The sequence below is a fragment of the Geotrypetes seraphini genome, chromosome 2, assembly GCF_902459505.1.
Source record: "Geotrypetes seraphini chromosome 2, aGeoSer1.1, whole genome shotgun sequence".
Lineage (NCBI taxonomy): Eukaryota > Metazoa > Chordata > Amphibia > Gymnophiona > Dermophiidae > Geotrypetes > Geotrypetes seraphini.
The window spans coordinates 430,224,520-430,242,816 of NC_047085.1; the positions used below are offsets into that span (position 1 = coordinate 430,224,520).

At 38.8% G+C, this 18,297-nt stretch overlaps 1 protein-coding gene across 4 annotated transcripts in view; it reads left to right on the forward strand.

Moving 5' to 3' along the window:
- Positions 1–18,297, forward strand: part of PTER (phosphotriesterase related) — a 118,435-nt gene that overhangs the window by 81,715 nt on the left and 18,423 nt on the right. For all 4 annotated transcript variants that reach the window (XM_033931267.1, XM_033931268.1, XM_033931270.1 and 1 more), the window contains exon 4: positions 474–614. In XM_033931267.1, coding sequence (XP_033787158.1) covers positions 474–614 — 141 coding nt within the window. The remainder of the gene's footprint in view (positions 1–473; positions 615–18,297) is intronic.

Genomic DNA, 18,297 nt, shown 5'->3' on the forward strand with positions numbered 1-18,297 from the left:
TCAGCAGACGGACAGAGGGTGGGAGGGGGGAGTCGCTGCCGTGGTGGTCGCCACTGTCTTCGGGCTCACAGTGTTGCCGAGGGAGAGTGATAGGGAAACCACCGCAGGCTCCTTCAAGTAGGGGAAAGTTCTATCGTACTATGCATGTGGAGGTGCAGAGTTTCAAAGTGCGCATGCGCTAAGGGTTTTATTATATAGGATTAATTTTTATAAGATTGATTTTTAGTTTTACAGATATGTAAGAAAGCTTATATTAAGAAATTTAAAGTGTGCTGTTTTTATTGTAGATGTTATGATGTGTTTGTGTATTTTGACTTAATGTTATTTTGTAACCCACATAGATTTTGAATATGCGGGATATAAATATATAGATAATGCCTGGGCACTTACGATAGATGCCCAAGATCTGCTTGAACCTAAGGTGTCATCTGAAAATTGCATTGTCTTTGACTCAATTACATTATTTATTGCAGGACTATATTTGATGAGAACACACTGCTAGAATTTGCTACACTTGGATCTTTCCTGGAGTATGATCTCTTTGGGGTAGAACTGCTGAATTACCAGCTTAACCCAGCTGTTGATATGCTAAGTGATAATGATAGGATTAAAAAGTAAGTATATTAGTATCTTAAAACAGTGTTTCTCAACCTGAGGTAAGCATGCCCCTTGGGTTATGCGGACTGCTTGTTGGGGGTACGCGGCATGGCCGCTGCGGAGAATATTTCCTGCCACACGTCCGTCAAAGCCATGCTACCGCCACCAGGGATCCCTCCTTGCTGCCCACCCCATCCGCTGAAACCGCTGCTGGAGATCCCTGCCCTCCCCCTTCCTCCCGAAGCCGACCCTCCAGGTCAGAGTGAGGGGGGAGGTTCCCAGTTACCTCCTTGCTGCACTAGCTCCTTTAAAGGCTTGTTGGGATAATGCGCAGCCAGCACCGGCAGCAGTTCACACGCACATAGCAGACCAGGAAACTACCTCGCTGACGTCAGAGGGAAGGCTTGTGGGTCAGCTACATGCAGTGTGTGAATCGCTGCCTGCGTGTAAGCCGCTGAAAGCAGATGGAGTGAGTGTGGCTCGAACAAATAAGGGGACACGATCTTTCTGGGAGAAAGGAGGGGAAAAGAAGCATGTTGGGGCATTGGAGGGGCATAATTCTGGGACACCAGCTGGAAGGCAGGGAGGGGGCATAAACTTGATTCAGAAGGAAGGGAGGTGGCATGAACATGGGACACAGAAGGGATGAAGGAAGGGGGTACTAACTTGGGACATAGGAGGGAGGGAATAGAAGGGGAGAATTGTTGGGCATAAGTGTGTGAGTGAGAGGAAAAGAGATGGTGGCACATGGGGAAAGGAAGAAAGAGGAAAATTGGGCATAGAGAGAGGAGAGAGGTAGAGATGCATGGGGAAGAGAAGAATGAGAGGGAGAATTGAAGGGGATGCAAGGAGGAGGAATATTGGACATAGTGATGGAGGGAGAGATGTGGCATGGGGCTGGTGGACAGTTGTGAAAAATGCTGCACATGATCTGGGGGGATGAGAAAGGGAGAAATGTTGGACTCATGGAGGGACAGAAAGAGAGATGTTGGTTGGGGAAGGGAATGAGGTCCAGAGGAGAAGAAGCGTGCAGGAGGCAGAAAGAAATAAATATTGGATGCACAGTCAGTCAGTGCAACCAGAGACTCATGAAATCATCAGCTAATAAAAGTAGGAAAAATGATTTTATTTTCAATTTAGTGATCGAAATGTGTCCGTTTTGAGAATTTATATCCGTTGTCTATATTTTGCACTATATTTTTCTGTTTTTCTATAGTGTTACTGAGATGACAATGCATATTTTAAAGTCATCTGCCTTGACTTCTTTGAAAAAAAAACCCCTGAATATAAATGATAATTTTTTTTTTCTGTTTAAGTTTTTTATTGATTTTTTCATTTAACAACAAGTGTCATAAATTTTCATACAATTATCTTAATAATACACTTGATATTTCTATAATGTATTTTGTACATAACATTTCTTATCTTATATTTCTTATGATTTTATATATCATATAACTGTAATTATTTTTCTTATAAAGTTATACAACATATATATTGTAATGATTTTATCAATTATTTTTTAAATTATTAACCTTTTTCCCTTCTCTTTATTACATTGTTTTCATGTATGAATACCATCTATTAATAATATTTTATTTATAATTTATAATAAAGAGTATAAATCCCCCTCCCATATCCCCTCCCTCCCTTTCTTCTTTAACTATTTTCTTATTATGGGAAAATGAAATTTAATTATTACAATATTTTGTTAATGGTCCCCAAATCTTTTTGAATTTATCCATATATCCTTTTTGTGTTGCAAATGTATGTTCCATTTTATATATATATGGCAAACTGAGTTCCACCAAAAATTATAGTTCAATCTGTCACAATTTTTCCAATTGTATGTAATTTGTTGTACTGCTATTCCAGTCATTATAAATAAAAGTTTGTTGTTATTTGATGAAATTTGACTTTGAGATCTCATTGCAGTACCAAATAGAATTGTATCGTATGTCAAGGCTACAGGATTTTCTAACATCCTATTGATTTGGGGCCAAATTGATTTCCAAAATGTTAATATGAATGGACAATAGAATAAAAGATGATCTAATGTCCCTGCTTCAAGATGACAATGCCAGCATCTATTAGACTTAGAGCTATCAATTCTATGTAAACGTGTAGGAGTCCATAAAGCTCTATGTAAAATAAAAAACCAAGTTTGTCTCATAGATGCTGACAGTGTACATCTTATCCTCCAAGACCAAAGTCGTGGCCATTGAGATGCATTAATCTGATGTTTAATCTCAATGCTCCAAATATCTCTAAGACCATTTTTTTTCTTTTTATGTACAAATTCAGATATTAATTTATACCACCTTGCGGCCTGGTGACCCATGGAATCTATCTGAAAACATAAGAATTCTATATTATGATAATTATTAAGATTTTTCCATTCAGGGAACCCTACCTGAATGGCCTGCTTCAATTGCATCCATCTGAAATATTGTGATTTATTCAAACCGAATTTATTTTGCAATTGTGAAAATTCAAGCAGTTTACCTTTATTTATTACATCTTCTAAAATCCGAATTCCAGCAATCATCCAATGTTTCCAGATAATTTTAAAACCGCCAACTTTGATCTTTGGATTGAGCCATATTGTTTGAGTCGTTGATTTGGTTATTGGAATAGGAGTTAGATTACTTATATATCTTATAGTTTTCCAAGTATCAACCAATATTTTGTGATCCTTATATAACCTTGGCATTTGAATACTGATAACATGACTTAGACGTAAAGGAAACATTAATCTCCATTCTAACCAGAACCAATCTGGTATATGTTCAATGGGCTCTGGGAGGATCCAATACATACCCTGATGCATAATATAGGCTTGATGGTACCTATAAAAATTTGGAAAATTTACCCCTCCCTCCGCAATTGGTCTTTGTAATGATACTAGAGCAATTCTGAGGGTTTTTCCAAGCCAAATACATTTTGTTAACATCTTATCCAGTTTTTTATAAAATGACCCCTGAAAAAAAATTGGTATCATACCCATTTGGTAACAAACTACTGGTAATATCATCATTTTTACAGTTTGTATTCTCCCCCACCAGGATATGCACAGAGGATTCCATTGCTCACACATTTCTGACACTTTTTGTAGTATATTTTTTTCATTAATTTTCATTGTCTCTTCTACAGTTTTTGTAATCCAAATTCCTAAGTATTTTATTCCTTCTTCTTTCCAAATAAAAGAAAATGAATCAAATAGACTTTTTGTAAAATGTACATTGAGTGGAAGTACTTCTGATTTATTCCAGTTTATTTTATATCCTGAAAATTTTCCAAATTTTTCAATCAATTCAAGCAAATTTGGAATGGTTGTTTCCGGATTTCTCAAATAAAGTAAAATATCATCAGCATATGCTGATAATTTATATTCTCTATCTGAATGTGGAATATCCTGTATCTCCCTTGTTTGTTCTATAGCTAATAACAAGGGTTCTAAAACGATATCAAAAAGCAGTGGAGATAGTGGGCATCCTTGTCTAACTCCCCTTTGCAAAATAAATTTTTCTGAAATATTATTATTGATGTATAATCTAGCAACAGGGGAGTTATACAATGCTTTTATTATTTGTATAAAACCGGATCCTATACCAAACCATTCCATTGCCTGAAACATGAAGTTCCATTCCACTCTATCAAAAGCTTTTTCAGCGTCTAATGAAATAGAGAATGTTGGGTCATTAATGGATTTTGTCAAATATAACATGTGATGTGCCAATCTAGTATTATGAGATGAATGTCTTTGAGCTACAAAACCTGTCTGATGCATATCAATAATGAAAGGGAGAGCTTTAGCCAATCTTAATGCTAATGCCTTGGTCAAAATTTTTCCATCTACATTTATTAAAGAAATAGGTCTATAATTTGAAACCAAAGTGGGATCTTTATTTGGCTTAGGTAAAACTATAGTTATTGATTCAGCCATAGTACCTGTGATATAACCTTTATTTAGTTGTGTCTGATATAATTTTAATAAATAGGGCATTGTAATGTTTTGAAATGATTTATAAAACTCTACTGTATAGCCATCTCCACCTGGAGCGGATCCAGCCCTAAGGGATTCCAATGCTGTATCTAATTCTTTTAAGGATATTGGTTCTTCTAAACTTCGTTTTATATGTTCAGGAATCTTCGGTCCTTTTATTAACTTTAGAAATTCTAAACAATCTTTTTCCTTTTCTGAATAAGGCTCGGAAGAATACAATTTTTTATAGAATTTCAAAAATTGTTTCATTATGTGATCATTGTGAGATAACATTTCTCTATTCTCATTTTGAATTGCAATTATTTTTGTTTTCTTTTTTTTTGCTTTGAGATAATTTGCTATCATTCTTCCCGCTTTATTTGAATTTCCATAATACAGAGCTTGTTGTACAAATAAATCTTTTCTAATGATTTTTGAAGAAATTTCATTATATTTTCCTTTAGTTTTTAACAATTCTTGTTGTGCCAAATAATCCCATTTTTCAATTAATTTTGATTCTAGAGACTTTATTAGTTTTTCTAATTCTGTAAATTGTTTTTTTTCTTTTTTATTTGCATTGCTGAATAAGAAATAATTTGTCCTCTAATGTATGCTTTAAAAGCATCCCATAAAGTCTCTATTGAAATTTCTTCTATATCATTAATTTGAAAATATTCTTCCATTTTTTCCATAAGATTTGTACAAAAGTCAGTATCTGCAAGCAGTGCATTATTTAATTTCCATATAGGTTTATTTCTATTTTGATCTATTATTTTAATTTCAATCCACACTCCACCATGATCTGATAATATAATTGGATCAATGATAGCCTGTGTGACTTGATGTACTAATTGATTAGAAACAAAAATATAATCTATTCTAGAAAAAGAGTTATGGACTTGTGAACAAAACGAAAATTCTCGACCATCAAAATGAAGTATGCGCCAAATATCTTTTAAATCACAAGATTGTACCAAATTATCAAGTCCTAATGATTTTATAAATCTTCTCGGATTTTTATCCATCAATGGATCCATCACAGCATTGAAATCTCCTGCTACTATTAAATTTGAAGTAGCCAGTGGAAGAATTAATTGTTGTAGAGTTTTAAAAAATTCATTTTGATTCGAATTAGGGGCATATATATTAAAGAGCGTCATGGTGGTATTTCCCATGTCCATTTCTACATATATCCATCTTCCAAGAGGATCAGCTGCCTTAAATTTAAATGAAGCAGTACATTTTTTATTTATTAATATAGCAACACCAGCTTTTTTTCCTATTGCTGCAGAAAAGAAACATTGTTTGACCCAATCACCTTTTAGCTTTATGGATTCATTATTTGACAAATGGGTCTCTTGTATGCAGCATATATCAGCGTTTTGTCTTTTTAAAAATAATAATGCCTTTTTTCTTTTAATCGGGTGATTGAGACCATTAACATTTAAAGAGATTATCTTAAGATCCATTATATATTATTGTAATTTGTAATATAACAATCCCATCTTCAGTGTTTTTAATAAACTTCATTTTCCCATATATAAGATAGTTTGAAGAATTTCCTATTTTGCCCGTACCCTTAAAATTTAATACCCTCCCTTTCCCTCCCTTCCCACCCCATATATATATGATCACTTGGAAACGCAAAATAGATCAGGTCTGATATTACTCCATTACAAGCTAAATATTATAATTTTATAATTATTACTCCATATTAATGAACATATCTTATCATATCATTTACTGAATTAGTTTATAATTTTATATCTTTGTTTTCTTTTATATTTACTTTTAAAATTCTATATATTCTTTTATTTCTTTAGTATATAAGGAATTGCCTATATTTGACATCCTCCCTTTACTTTTATCTATCTTATCTAATGAGTATGTTTGATTTCTAATTTCTTTTTTTTTTTTTTCCATAAAGAAATATTATCTTAATTTTACTATGTTATATCTACAAAGCAATATTTTCACCTAGAGACAACATTACAATTTCTCATATATGAATGTCTTTTCTTGAAGGTCTAAGTATGGTTGTATATTACTATATTATTTAAATTATAGCAACCTTTTGGGCTTTTCTGAATTTCTTGGGGTTGTCACACATTGCATTTCTATCATAGAAGAGATCACAACATTTATATTTATCAAAGTAACCTCCATCAGATTCTAAATAGGCTTTTACAATTGTATATATTATAGGTGGAGGTGGACTTTATCAATATCTTGTAATATCTTGAAAATAAATAGCCTTTCAATGTATCGATTTCTAACCAATTGATCAGCAGTAAGCAGTAATGATTACTTTCATAGTAATACAAAAAATTTAAATATCAGGTCTTTTTATAAGATAACAATAATTTGCTCATTTATGTTTTATCTCCAATGCAGCATTTTTAAAGTGAGCCAAAAATAAATATAAAAGAGTCATGACTATGAGGGCTGCCATCTCTCCATAATTTTAAAGATGACCTTCATCCTTTTATCTTAATTTGTAGTGATGTCTACCCTCTTTTTAAATATATAACTTGTATCATATTTTGCTCTGAGCTTAGCTTTTTTTTTTTTTTTTTTTAGTGTATTGCTGGGTTTTTTTTTCATCAACCTATTAGTTGTAGAACTAAGCATTTATTATATCAGAATTCTAAAAAGCTGAATTTATTTACATCACTTGAGGTCCATTTTAGACAGATATTTGTACCATGCTCAGTTCTCAGGAGCCCTTGTATTTTGGTAGGACAATCATCTTCCCACTCTTCCTCATAGTGTATGAGACTGAGATATGAGCCATGGACCTCTTCAGAGTTTTTACCTCTGCTGCAACCTACATTTCCTCTCCTGTATACAAAGGGGCTAAGAACTGGATTTCCTGATACACTAATATACACCTCTTTCCAGGCATTTTAGTACCCAACACTGCTGATATAAGTCCGTTGATTAAGACATCATGAATAATCGTCTTTTTAAATACTTTGGTTTTTGCATATTCTTTATCTGTCCCCTGTTAACTTAGAAAAAGTTTCAATATCACTCTTTGTAAAGACTTTGCTGAGTTCTGCTCTGTCTCCAATCTGCATCTGCAAGCATCGAAGAGGTACTGGTCTGGAAAGCGAGGCAGAAACTGGTCCACTTCTCAGTAGTTGTTGTCTTAGCTTTATCCTGGTCCACATTTCTCATTCCTGGTGTTTTGAGTGAGCAAGAACAGCTCAGTTTATGGTCAGTTCTCTGTTGTTGTCAGTTTTTTCGATTTTTATCGTGGATCAAGTGAAGTGGTGCATTTTCTTTTTATAAGAGTTATTTCTTATCTGTATTTTTCCTTCCACGTGTTATTTTAAACTTCCTTTGGGTTTTTTTTTTTTTTTTAGTTTCCTTTTGTCTTTCCGTAGATGCAGTACGTAGAATCAGTCTTTCTTCTTCATTTCCGGTGCGCTTCTCAGCAAGAGGAGACTTCCTGCTTATGCGCAGTTTCTTTCCTTTTACTCAGCGATTGCAGCACTTTCAGTGTTTTCTTTTTCCTTTCTTTCTTTTTCACTTCTCCCTGAGAGCACGAAGTGATGATGCCAAACATCTTTCAAAAGGCTGTCCCATTTCATTCTTCTGGTCTCCATATACTTAGAATTCTCTAGGTAAGTCAATTTTTTTTCCCCACGTCATTTGGCTATTGACGTGTTTGCATTCTTTTTAAGCTTGTTCCATGCTCTTGTTTGTATTCTCCGTTGTTTTTTAAAGTAATTTGAAAGTTCCAGCATTCTAAACGGTGTATTTTTAAAGTATAAATTTTTTGTAGTGAAATTAATTTATAATTTATAATGGAATAAATCAAAGTGAAAAGTTTTTTATATCTTTTTAGTCTCATTGAAATATTTTAAAATAATTCCAACTTTCTTTTAAGAATTCATTGGTTGTTCGTATGTGTCAAGGTATTCTGCTAATTTTTTAGGATTTGTAAAATTTTGTGTTTTATTTCCTAATGTTACCTTCATTATTGCTGGGTAGAGAAGTCCATATCTTGCCCCTAGTGTTCGTAGTTGGGGTCTTAAATCAAGAAGTTGTTTTCTTTTCTGGGCAGTTTCTCTAGCAAAGTCTGGTACAATATGTATCCGTGCATCTTGACATCTTAGATTTTTGTTTTCTTTAGCTAGCTGGCATATTTCAACTACATGTTGATATCTTAGTAATTTAAAAATAAAAGTTCTTGGTCCTTTTTGTGTGGTTGTTTTTTGTCCCGGTATTCTGTGTGCTCTCTCTATTTCAAGAGGCATCTTGGATTTTATAGGCAGTATCTTTGGGAGGAATTGTTGTAAGAAATTTATGGGATCATTTTTTTCCACTCCTTCTGGCATCCCAATAATTCTTAAATTATTTCTTTTTTCTCTATTTACACAGTCTTCCAGATCTTTCTTTAATATTTCCATTTCTTTCCAGGCTTGTTTGTTTTGTATAACCTCAGCATGTACTTCTTCCGATCTTTCCTCCAAGTGTGTCATTTTGTTGTCTATTAGATCAACTCTTTTTGTTAATATGGCAACATCATCAATTGCCTTTTGTAGTTGTTTTTTGATTTCCAGTACTATGTCTTTTATTTGTTTTATTTCTGCCATCATATCTTGATCTTCTGAAGGCAATGGTACTTTTGATGGTGTCCCTGGCTCTGGCTTTGATCTTTTGTTACTGCTTGTTCCTGCTCCTCCGGTTCCTGTATCTGTTTTATTTTGTTTGCCCGATGCCATTTTCTTCTTATCTATCGTTTTTTCCAGTAAAAATTAAATTTTTGGAGTTGTATGTATGAATATTAGCTTGTCTGGTCTGGAGCTCAGCTATTACCCAACCATTTGCTTGCGTGTCCAAGTTCTAGAATGTCAATATTTAACATATTCTCTGCATACAGTGTACTTTGGGATTTTTTTTTTTTAATGTTGTGGTTACCATTATGTATTAATAAGATTATATTGTTTGTATATGAAAAATGGATGGAAGAAATTGCATTACAATTAGTACTATTATTATGGGGGTAGGCTCAGGGGCAGAGTCTGGGAATGTCTGGGGGCACTTGGCTTGAAGAATTTGAGAAAGACTGTCTTAAAACAATACTTTTCAAACCAGTACTGCGGCATCCTGCTGCCTAGTCTGATTTTCAGGGTCTCCCCAGTGAATACGCATGAGAGAAATGTACATAGAGTAGAAGCAATGTGGCTGGAGGAGCACTCCAGGACTGGTATATGAGTCTACACCAGGGTTGCTCAGTGTCAGTCTTGAGGGTCCTAACCTGGTTGGGTTTCCAGGATTTTCCCAATTAATATGTATGAGATTTATTTGAATGCACTTCCTCCATTATATGGAAATAGACCTCATGCATATTCATTGTGGGAATCATAAAAACCCAACGGTTGAAACCTTTGAGGATCAACATTGAACAACCCCGATCTACACAGTATTATAAGCCTTAAAGTATACACAAAGTAGATAAGCACGTCTGTAAATTCTATACTCATAGTAACATAGTAACATAATAGATGACGGCAGATAAAGACCCGAATGGTCCATCCAGTCTGCCCAAACTGATTCAATTTAAAATTTTTTTTTTTTTTTTTTCTTCTTAGCTATTTCTGGGCGAGAATCCAAAGCTCTACCCGGTACTGTGCTTGGGTTCCAACTGCCGAAATCTCTGTTAAGACTTACTCCAGCCCATCTACACCCTCCCAGCCATTGAAGCCCTCCCCTGCCCATCTTCCTCCAAACGGCCATACACAGACACAGACCGTACAAGTCTGCCCAGTAACTGGCCTAGTTCAATCTTTAATATTATTTTCTGATTCTAAATCTTCTGTGTTCATCCCACGCTTCTTTGAACTCAGTCACAGTTTTACTCTCCACCACCTCTCTCGGGAGCGCATTCCAGGCATCCACCACCCTCTCCGTAAAGTAGAATTTCCTAACATTGCCCCTGAATCTACCACCCCTCAACCTCAAATTATGTCCTCTGGTTTTACCATTTTCCTTTCTCAGGAAAAGATTTTGTTCTACGTTAATACCCTTTAAGTATTTGAACGTCTGAATCATATCTCCCCTGTCTCTCCTTTCCTCTAGGGTATACATATTCAGGGCTTCCAGTCTCTCCTCATATGTCTTCTGGTGCAAGCCTCCTATCATTTTCGTCGCCCTCCTCTGGACCGCCTCAAGTCTTCTTACGTCTTTCGCCAGATACGGTCTCCAAAACTGAACACAATACTCCAAGTGGGGCCTCACCAATGACCTGTACAGGGGCATCAACACCTTCTTTCTTCTACTGACTACGCCTCTCTTTATACAGCCCAGAATCCTTCTGGCAGCAGCCACTGCCTTGTCACACTGTTTTTTCGCCTTTAGATCTTCGGACACTATCACCCCAAGGTCCCTCTCCCCGTCCGTGCATATCAGCTTCTCTCCTCCCAGCATATACGGTTCCTTCCTATTATTAATCCCCAAATGCATTACTCTGCATTTCTTTGCATTGAATTTTAGTTGCCAGGCATTAGACCATTCCTCTAACTTTTGCAGATCCTTTTTCATATTTTCCACTCCCTCTTCGGTGTCTACTCTGTTACAAATCTTGGTATCATCTGCAAAAAGGCACACTTTTCCTTCTAACCCTTCAGCAATGTCACTTACATACATATTGAACAGGATTGGCCCCAGCACCGAACCCTGAGGGACTCCACTAGTCACCTTTCCTTCCTTCGAGCGACTTCCATTAACCACCACCCTCTGGCGTCTGTCCGACAGCCAGTTTCTGACCCAGTTCACCACTTTGGGTCCTAACTTCAGCCCTTCAAGTTTGTTCAACAGCCTCCTATGAGGAACTGTATCAAAGGCTTTGCTGAAATCCAAATAAATTACATCTAGCATATGTCCTCGATCCAGCTCTCTGGTCACCCAATCAAAAAATTCAATCAGGTTCGTTTGGCACGATTTACCTTTTGTAAAGCCATGTTGCCTCGGATCCTGTAACCCATTAGATTCAAGGAAATACACTATCCTTTCTTTCAGCAACACTTCCATTATTTTTCCAACAACTGAAGTGAGGCTCACCGGCCTGTAGTTTCCTGCTTCATCCCTGTGACCACTTTTATGAATAGGGACCACATCCACTCTCCTCCAATCCCCAGGAATCACTCCCGTCTCCAGAGATTTGTTGAACAAGTCTTTAATAGGACTCGCCAGAACCTCTCTGAGTTCCCTTAGTATCCTGGGATGGATCCCGTCTGGTCCCATCGCTTTGTCCACCTTCAGTTTTTCAAGTTGCTCATAAACACCCTCCTCCGTGAACGGCGCAGAATCTACTCCATTTTCTCGTGTAACTTTGCCGGACAATCTCGGTCCTTCTCCAGGATTTTCTTCTGTGAACACAGAACAGAAGTATTTGTTTAGCACATTTGCTTTCTCCTCATCACTCTCCACATATTTGTTCCCAGCATCTTTTAGCCTAGCAATTCCATTTTTTATCTTCCTCCTTTCACTAATATATCTGAAAAAAATTTTTATCTCCCTTTTTTACATTTTTAGCCATTTGTTCTTCCGCCTGTGCCTTCGCCAAACGTATCTCTCTCTTGGCTTCTTTCAGTTTCACCCTGTAGTCTTTTCTGCTCTCCTCTTCTTGGGTTTTTTTATATTTCATGAACGCCAACTCTTTCGCCTTTATTTTCTCAGCCACTATCAGTCATCATTGATTTTCCAAAATGCATCACCTTATCTTGAAGTTAGTGTTTTCACATGGTTTGAAGCTACTTTGTAAAAATGAGAGTCTTGTTTTGTATGGGGACATATTCAACTAAATAATATCCAGTGAACAAGATCCAGATATGCTAAGCAGATATTTTAAAAGATATCCAGATTAGTCAATGTCACTGAATATAGCTGGTTAAAAAATAACCAGTTATCATAGTACTGCTATATCAGTAGCCAAGGTATCCAAATAACCTTTAACCAGAAAAGCAGCTCTGATCCCTATCCAGCTAATGTTTAAACCCATCCCTGGCATACCTCCAGTTTCACATTTTAAATGGATAAAACTCTTTGCCATTCACAGAGATGTTCAACCAAATGATGTGTGTTTGGCTGGTTGGGATAATTAAAAACAAACATCTGATTAATTTTTCTTCAGATCAGGACGCAAGGAGCAAAAGGTGGCAAGTCTAGAAAATATAAGAGAATCATAAAAAGGCTTTCAAAAGACTGAATGAAAGGGAAAAGGGGAGAGAGGAGGCTGGCTTATGGGGACCATTTATAAAGCTTTTTCCACCTCTAAAGCTTGATTTATACATGGAAAATTGCACGATGGCATAAGATTGAGAAAAGTGCATACACAGAAAGTTGCACCTAGACATTCCCAGGAGTGCAATCTGGGGCAGAGCAGAGGTGTGTTTGCAATATTCATTAATATTTTTCAAATAAATACATATGAACATGCTTTCACAGATTTACATCTGTTCCAAACTTTGTACATTGACCTGTGTGTACTGTTAAAGAGGATCTAAGAGCATATAGACATGTGGAGGGGCATAATCAAAACATGTATAGCGCTAGATGCCCAAAGTCAGCAGTGGGAAAATGCCCATTCTCGAAAAATACGTCTGTTTTTATACCACATTCTCGATCAAAATTTCGTCCAAGAACCCAAATGCCCAGAACAAGATCATTTGAATGTGGGAAGGGCCAGCATTGTGATTTACAGGCCACTCGGACATGGCAACAGAGCAGTGGGGCACCTTACAGGGCACTGCTGTGAACTTCACAAAAAGGGTGCCACATTAACATCTTACCAGAACTCCCTTATAGGTTATGCTGAGCCTCCAGACCACCCCAAAACCCACTATACCCACCTGTCTACAACTCCAATAGCCCTTATGGCTGTAGGCAGCACCTATATAGGGTTTGGGGGATGGTGCAGATGTTCCACCATAAATGTAGTGGTTAGAGTGGCTTATGGGCCTGGGCTCTCCTCTCTATGTTTCACTAGCCCACCCCCCGGGCTACATAAGACACCTATATGCAGCTCTACTAGGCTTTCCTATAGCAGGTGCAGATGTTCCGGAGTCAGGTATGTACGTTTTTTTATTTCGATCTTTGTGGGTGTGTGAGGGGGGGTCAGTGAACACTGGTGGAGTGTGTGTGGGTCTTTACGTTGTCTCTGCAGTGTCTGGTTACTTTGGATACCTTTTGGGCACTTATACCTGTTTTTACATCTAAGTCACATCGTATAAGTTCCATCTAGGAAGTTTCGTAAAGCCTTCGATTATCCCTGCAGGATGACTAAGTGTAGGTCGGCCCACATCCTGCTCTAATCACTCCTCCAGATACACCCCTTTTAGCTCTGAGCACACAGCGGCATTCAGGGGCCTAAAAAGTCCCTGGATACGTCCAAAAAATCGGTTTGATTATCGGCACTTGGCGACCTGTCTTTTAGGTCATCCAAGTGCCGACTTGGGTGGGTTTTTAGACGTGTTTAATTTTCGATTATGAGCCCCTTATGTTACTTTAAAATAGTTGCCTTTTTTGGATTTCTCAGATAGAAACACTGTTATAAAATTATTTATTTATTTTATTTATTTATTTATTTTACAGCATGATATCCAACCATCACAAATTGTTATTGCAGCTAGGTGGTATACATGGGCTACAGTACTGATAATTGACAATTAACAGCTTTTTATGGGCACTAATTAGGACTAATTAAAAGTTACGTACTCAACTCAGAAAGTGTGATTCTGTAGAAATTATGCGACAGTCGCAGTCCATGAATTTGAAAAGGGACAAATTGGGGTGTTCCTGAAAGTTATGCACGTTGTTCTAGAATATGCCCCATCTGCAGACTACTTAGGCACAGACATTTAAGCCTGGTTTTAGTTGGCCTAAATGCCTGCATCTAAGCTATACGTCGCACACAGGTGCTAAGTGCAATTCTGTAAAAAGTACGCACACCTTGTAGAATTGCCCTAAGCAACATTCTACTTGGCACTGATTTTTTTAGGCACCATATAGAATATGGCCCTTACTGCCTCCCAAATAGGTGTCGGTGAGGTTTGAAGTAGCCTAGTGGTTAATGTAAAGGATTGTGAACCAAGGGACCCAGATTCAAGTCCCACTTCAACTCTTAGAGGAGAGTGTGGCACAATGGTTAAAGCTACATCCTCAGCACCCTGAGGATGTGGGTTCAAACCCACACTGTTTCTTGTGACTGCGGGCAAGTCACTTAATACCCCTCCCCCATTGTAAGCCTGGCAAGGCAGACAGGGAAAAATGTTTGAATACCTGAATAAATTCATGTAAACCATTCTAAGGTTCCCTGAGAGGACAGTATAGAAAATAAATAATTCTTTTTAATGGCTGCATAGAAAATCAGCCTTTTTCCAGCTGAAATAAAAAATAATAATAATAATAACAGCTTATATACCGCAATACTGTGAAGTTCTATGCGGTTTACAAAGATTAAGCAAAGGTACAAATTGATTGACTTTAAGAGGGGAGGAAGAAAGAGGGTTAATAGGACAGGAAATCCATTTTTGAGGAGAGAGTGATCAATAGAACAAGTTAATCGCTATAGAGGGGAGAGAGAAGAGAGGATCAGTTGTCTAGATACTTTAGGAACAGGAAAAGGCCTTAGTGCGCTTGAAAAACCCAGGTAAGTGTGCATTAATGCCTCTTTTATACCACTCCAAAATGTGTGATCATTTTAACTTCAAATTTTTTAATATTCTTGGATTGCTTTAAAGTTTCATTTGTGTATCCTGACCATAATGTCATTGATGCAGTGCTCTAGTTCAAAACGTAGAAGTCACTTTGGTCTGGTTTGTGGCATCTGATCTTATCTCTATCTAAATTCATTCTTGTCTTTCACTTCTGGCCTTTTTTTCTTGTTCTGTATGGAATAATATACACCAGATTAGAGAAGGAGCCAGAGCATAATCTCAGGAGGGGGCCGGTAGGGCTAGAAAACCCAGAGGAAAAGCGGGGAAGTGGGGTGGCGGGAATGTGGGGAAGCTGAAAGCTACGAGGGTAAAGGCTGAGGGCAAAGCAGAAGCACAGGGAACGGGAGAACTGCCCGGAATTCAAGAGGAGGCAGCCCAGGTAAATGCAGAGGTGGAGGAAAAACGACGGGACCTGCGGTGCTTATACGCAAATGCAAGAAGCCTCATGGCCAAGATGGGTGAACTAGAAGTTGTGGCCAAGGGGGAAGACCTGGATATAATTGGAATTACAGAAACCTGGTGGACAGAGGAGAATCAATGGGATGTGGCGCTGCCGGGGTACAAGTTCTACAGGAGGGACAGGACCCACAAGAAGGGGGGAGGCATAGCACTATATATAAAGGACTCTATCTACTCAGTCGGGATGGATATGGCAACGAAAGCAGAGGGGCTGGAATCGCTATGGGTCAAATTGCCGGGAAACAAGGGTGCAGGCATAAAACTGGGGCTGTACTATCGCCCACCTGGTACGCCAGAAGGAGTCGGACACGACTTGGAAGCTGAACTGAGACAGGAATGCAGGACTGGAAGTGTAACAGTGATGAGGGACTTCAACTACCCGGGGATAGACTGGAGTACGGGTCACTCCAACTGCACTAGGGAAACAGGATTTGTAGAAGCTGTGAGGGACTGCTTCATGGAGCAACTAGTCAGGGAACCGACACGAGGGGGTGCTACTCTTGACCTCATCCTAAACGGATTAGGGGGGCCTGCAAAAGTGGTAGAAGTGGGAGGACCACTAGGCAACAGTGATCACAACGCGATCAGATTCACATTAGAAAGGGGGACACCCATAGTAAGGAGGACCGCAACAATTGCGCTCAACTTCAGGAAAGGGAACTATGTTGCTATGAGGGAAATGGTGGGGAGGAAGCTCAGAAACATCTTTAGGATGGAGACTGTAGGAAGCGCCTGGACCCTATTCAGGGACACCCTGCAGGAAGCACAAAGAATGTACGTCCCCAGTTTCAGGAAAGGCTGCAAGAACAAGCGGTCAAAGGACCCGGTTTGGATGTCAACTGAAGTAAAGAGGGCAATAAATGACAAAAAAGTATCCTTCCGGAGATGGAAAAAGGACCCAACGGAGGAAAATCACCAGGCGCACAGGAAATGCCAAAAGGAATGCCACCGAGAGGTTAGAAAAGCAAAAGAGGAATACGAAGAGGGGCTGGCCAGGGAGGCGAAAAACTTCAAGGCATTCTTCAGTTACGTAAAGGGGAAGCGACCAGCGAGAGAGGAGGTGGGGCCATAGGACGATGGGGATAGGAAGGGAGTGATTAAGGAGGATAAAGAGGTAGCTGAGAGGTTGAATACGTTCTTCTCGTCGGTTTTCACGAGCGAAGACACATCTAATATACTGGACTCAGAGGAGCTCATGAGTGGGGAACAGGCCGAAAAATTGGAGCACATAGAGGTAAGTAAGGAGGATGTCCTCAAACAGATAGACAGGTTAAAATGCGGCAAATCACCGGGCCCGGACGGGATCCACCCAAGGGTTCTGAAGGAACTAAGACAAGAAATAGCGGGCACAATCCAGCATGTTTGCAACCTATCCTTGAAAACTGGAGAGGTACCAGAGGACTGGAAATTGGCGAATGTCACACTTATCTTCAAGAAGGGATCGAGGGGTGACACCGGAAACTACAGGCCGGTGAGCCTGACTTCAATTATAGGGAAGATGGTGGAAGCTATGATCAAGGACGGCATTTGCGAGCACATCGAGAGGAATGGCCTACTGAGAACAAGCCAGCACGGATTCTGTAAGGGAAGGTCGTGCCTAACGAACCTTCTTTACTTCTTTGAGGGAATAAGCAGTCGGGTGGACAATGGGGAACCCATAGACATCATTTACCTCGATTTTCAAAAGGCTTTCGACAAGGTGCCACATGAAAGGCTGCTTAGGAAGCTGTGGAACCACGGGGTGGGAGGGGATGTGCACAGATGGATCAAGCACTGGTTGTCGGGTAGACTGCAGAGGGTCAGAGTAAAGGGCCAATATTCTGACTGGCGGGGAGTCACGAGCGGCGTGCCACAAGGATCGGTCCTGGGGCCGTTACTCTTCAACATATTTATCAATGACCTTGAAAAGGAGGCAAAGTGCGAGGTTATAAAATTTGCAGATGATACCAAACTGTGCGGCAGAGTTAGAAACATAGAAACATAGAAGATGACGGCAGAAAAGGGCTATAGCCCATCAAGTCTGCCCACTCTGTTTACCCACCCCCTGTCTATGCCCTAATGACCCAATTTCCTTATCTTGACCCTCGTAGGGATCCCACATGGGTATCCCATTTATTCTTAAAGTCTGGCACGCTGTCTGCCTCGATCACCTGCACTGGAAGCTTGTTCCAATGATCAACCACTCTCTCTGTGAAGAAATACTTTCTGGTGTCGCCATGAAATTTTCCGCCCCTGAGTTTGAGCGGGTGCCCTCTTGTGGCCGAGGGTCCCTAGAGAAAGAAAATATCATCTTGCACTTCGACACGTCCTGTGAGGTACTTAAATGTTTCGATCATGTCTCCCCTCTCCCTACGTTCCTCAAGAGTGTAGAGCTGCAATATGTTCAGTCTCTCTTCATATGAGAGACCCTTGAGCCCCGAGATCATCCTGGTGGCCGTCCATTGAACCGATTCAATTCTGCGCACATCTTTACTGTAATGTGGCCTCCAGAATTGCACACAGTACTCCAGATGAGGTCTCACCATGGCC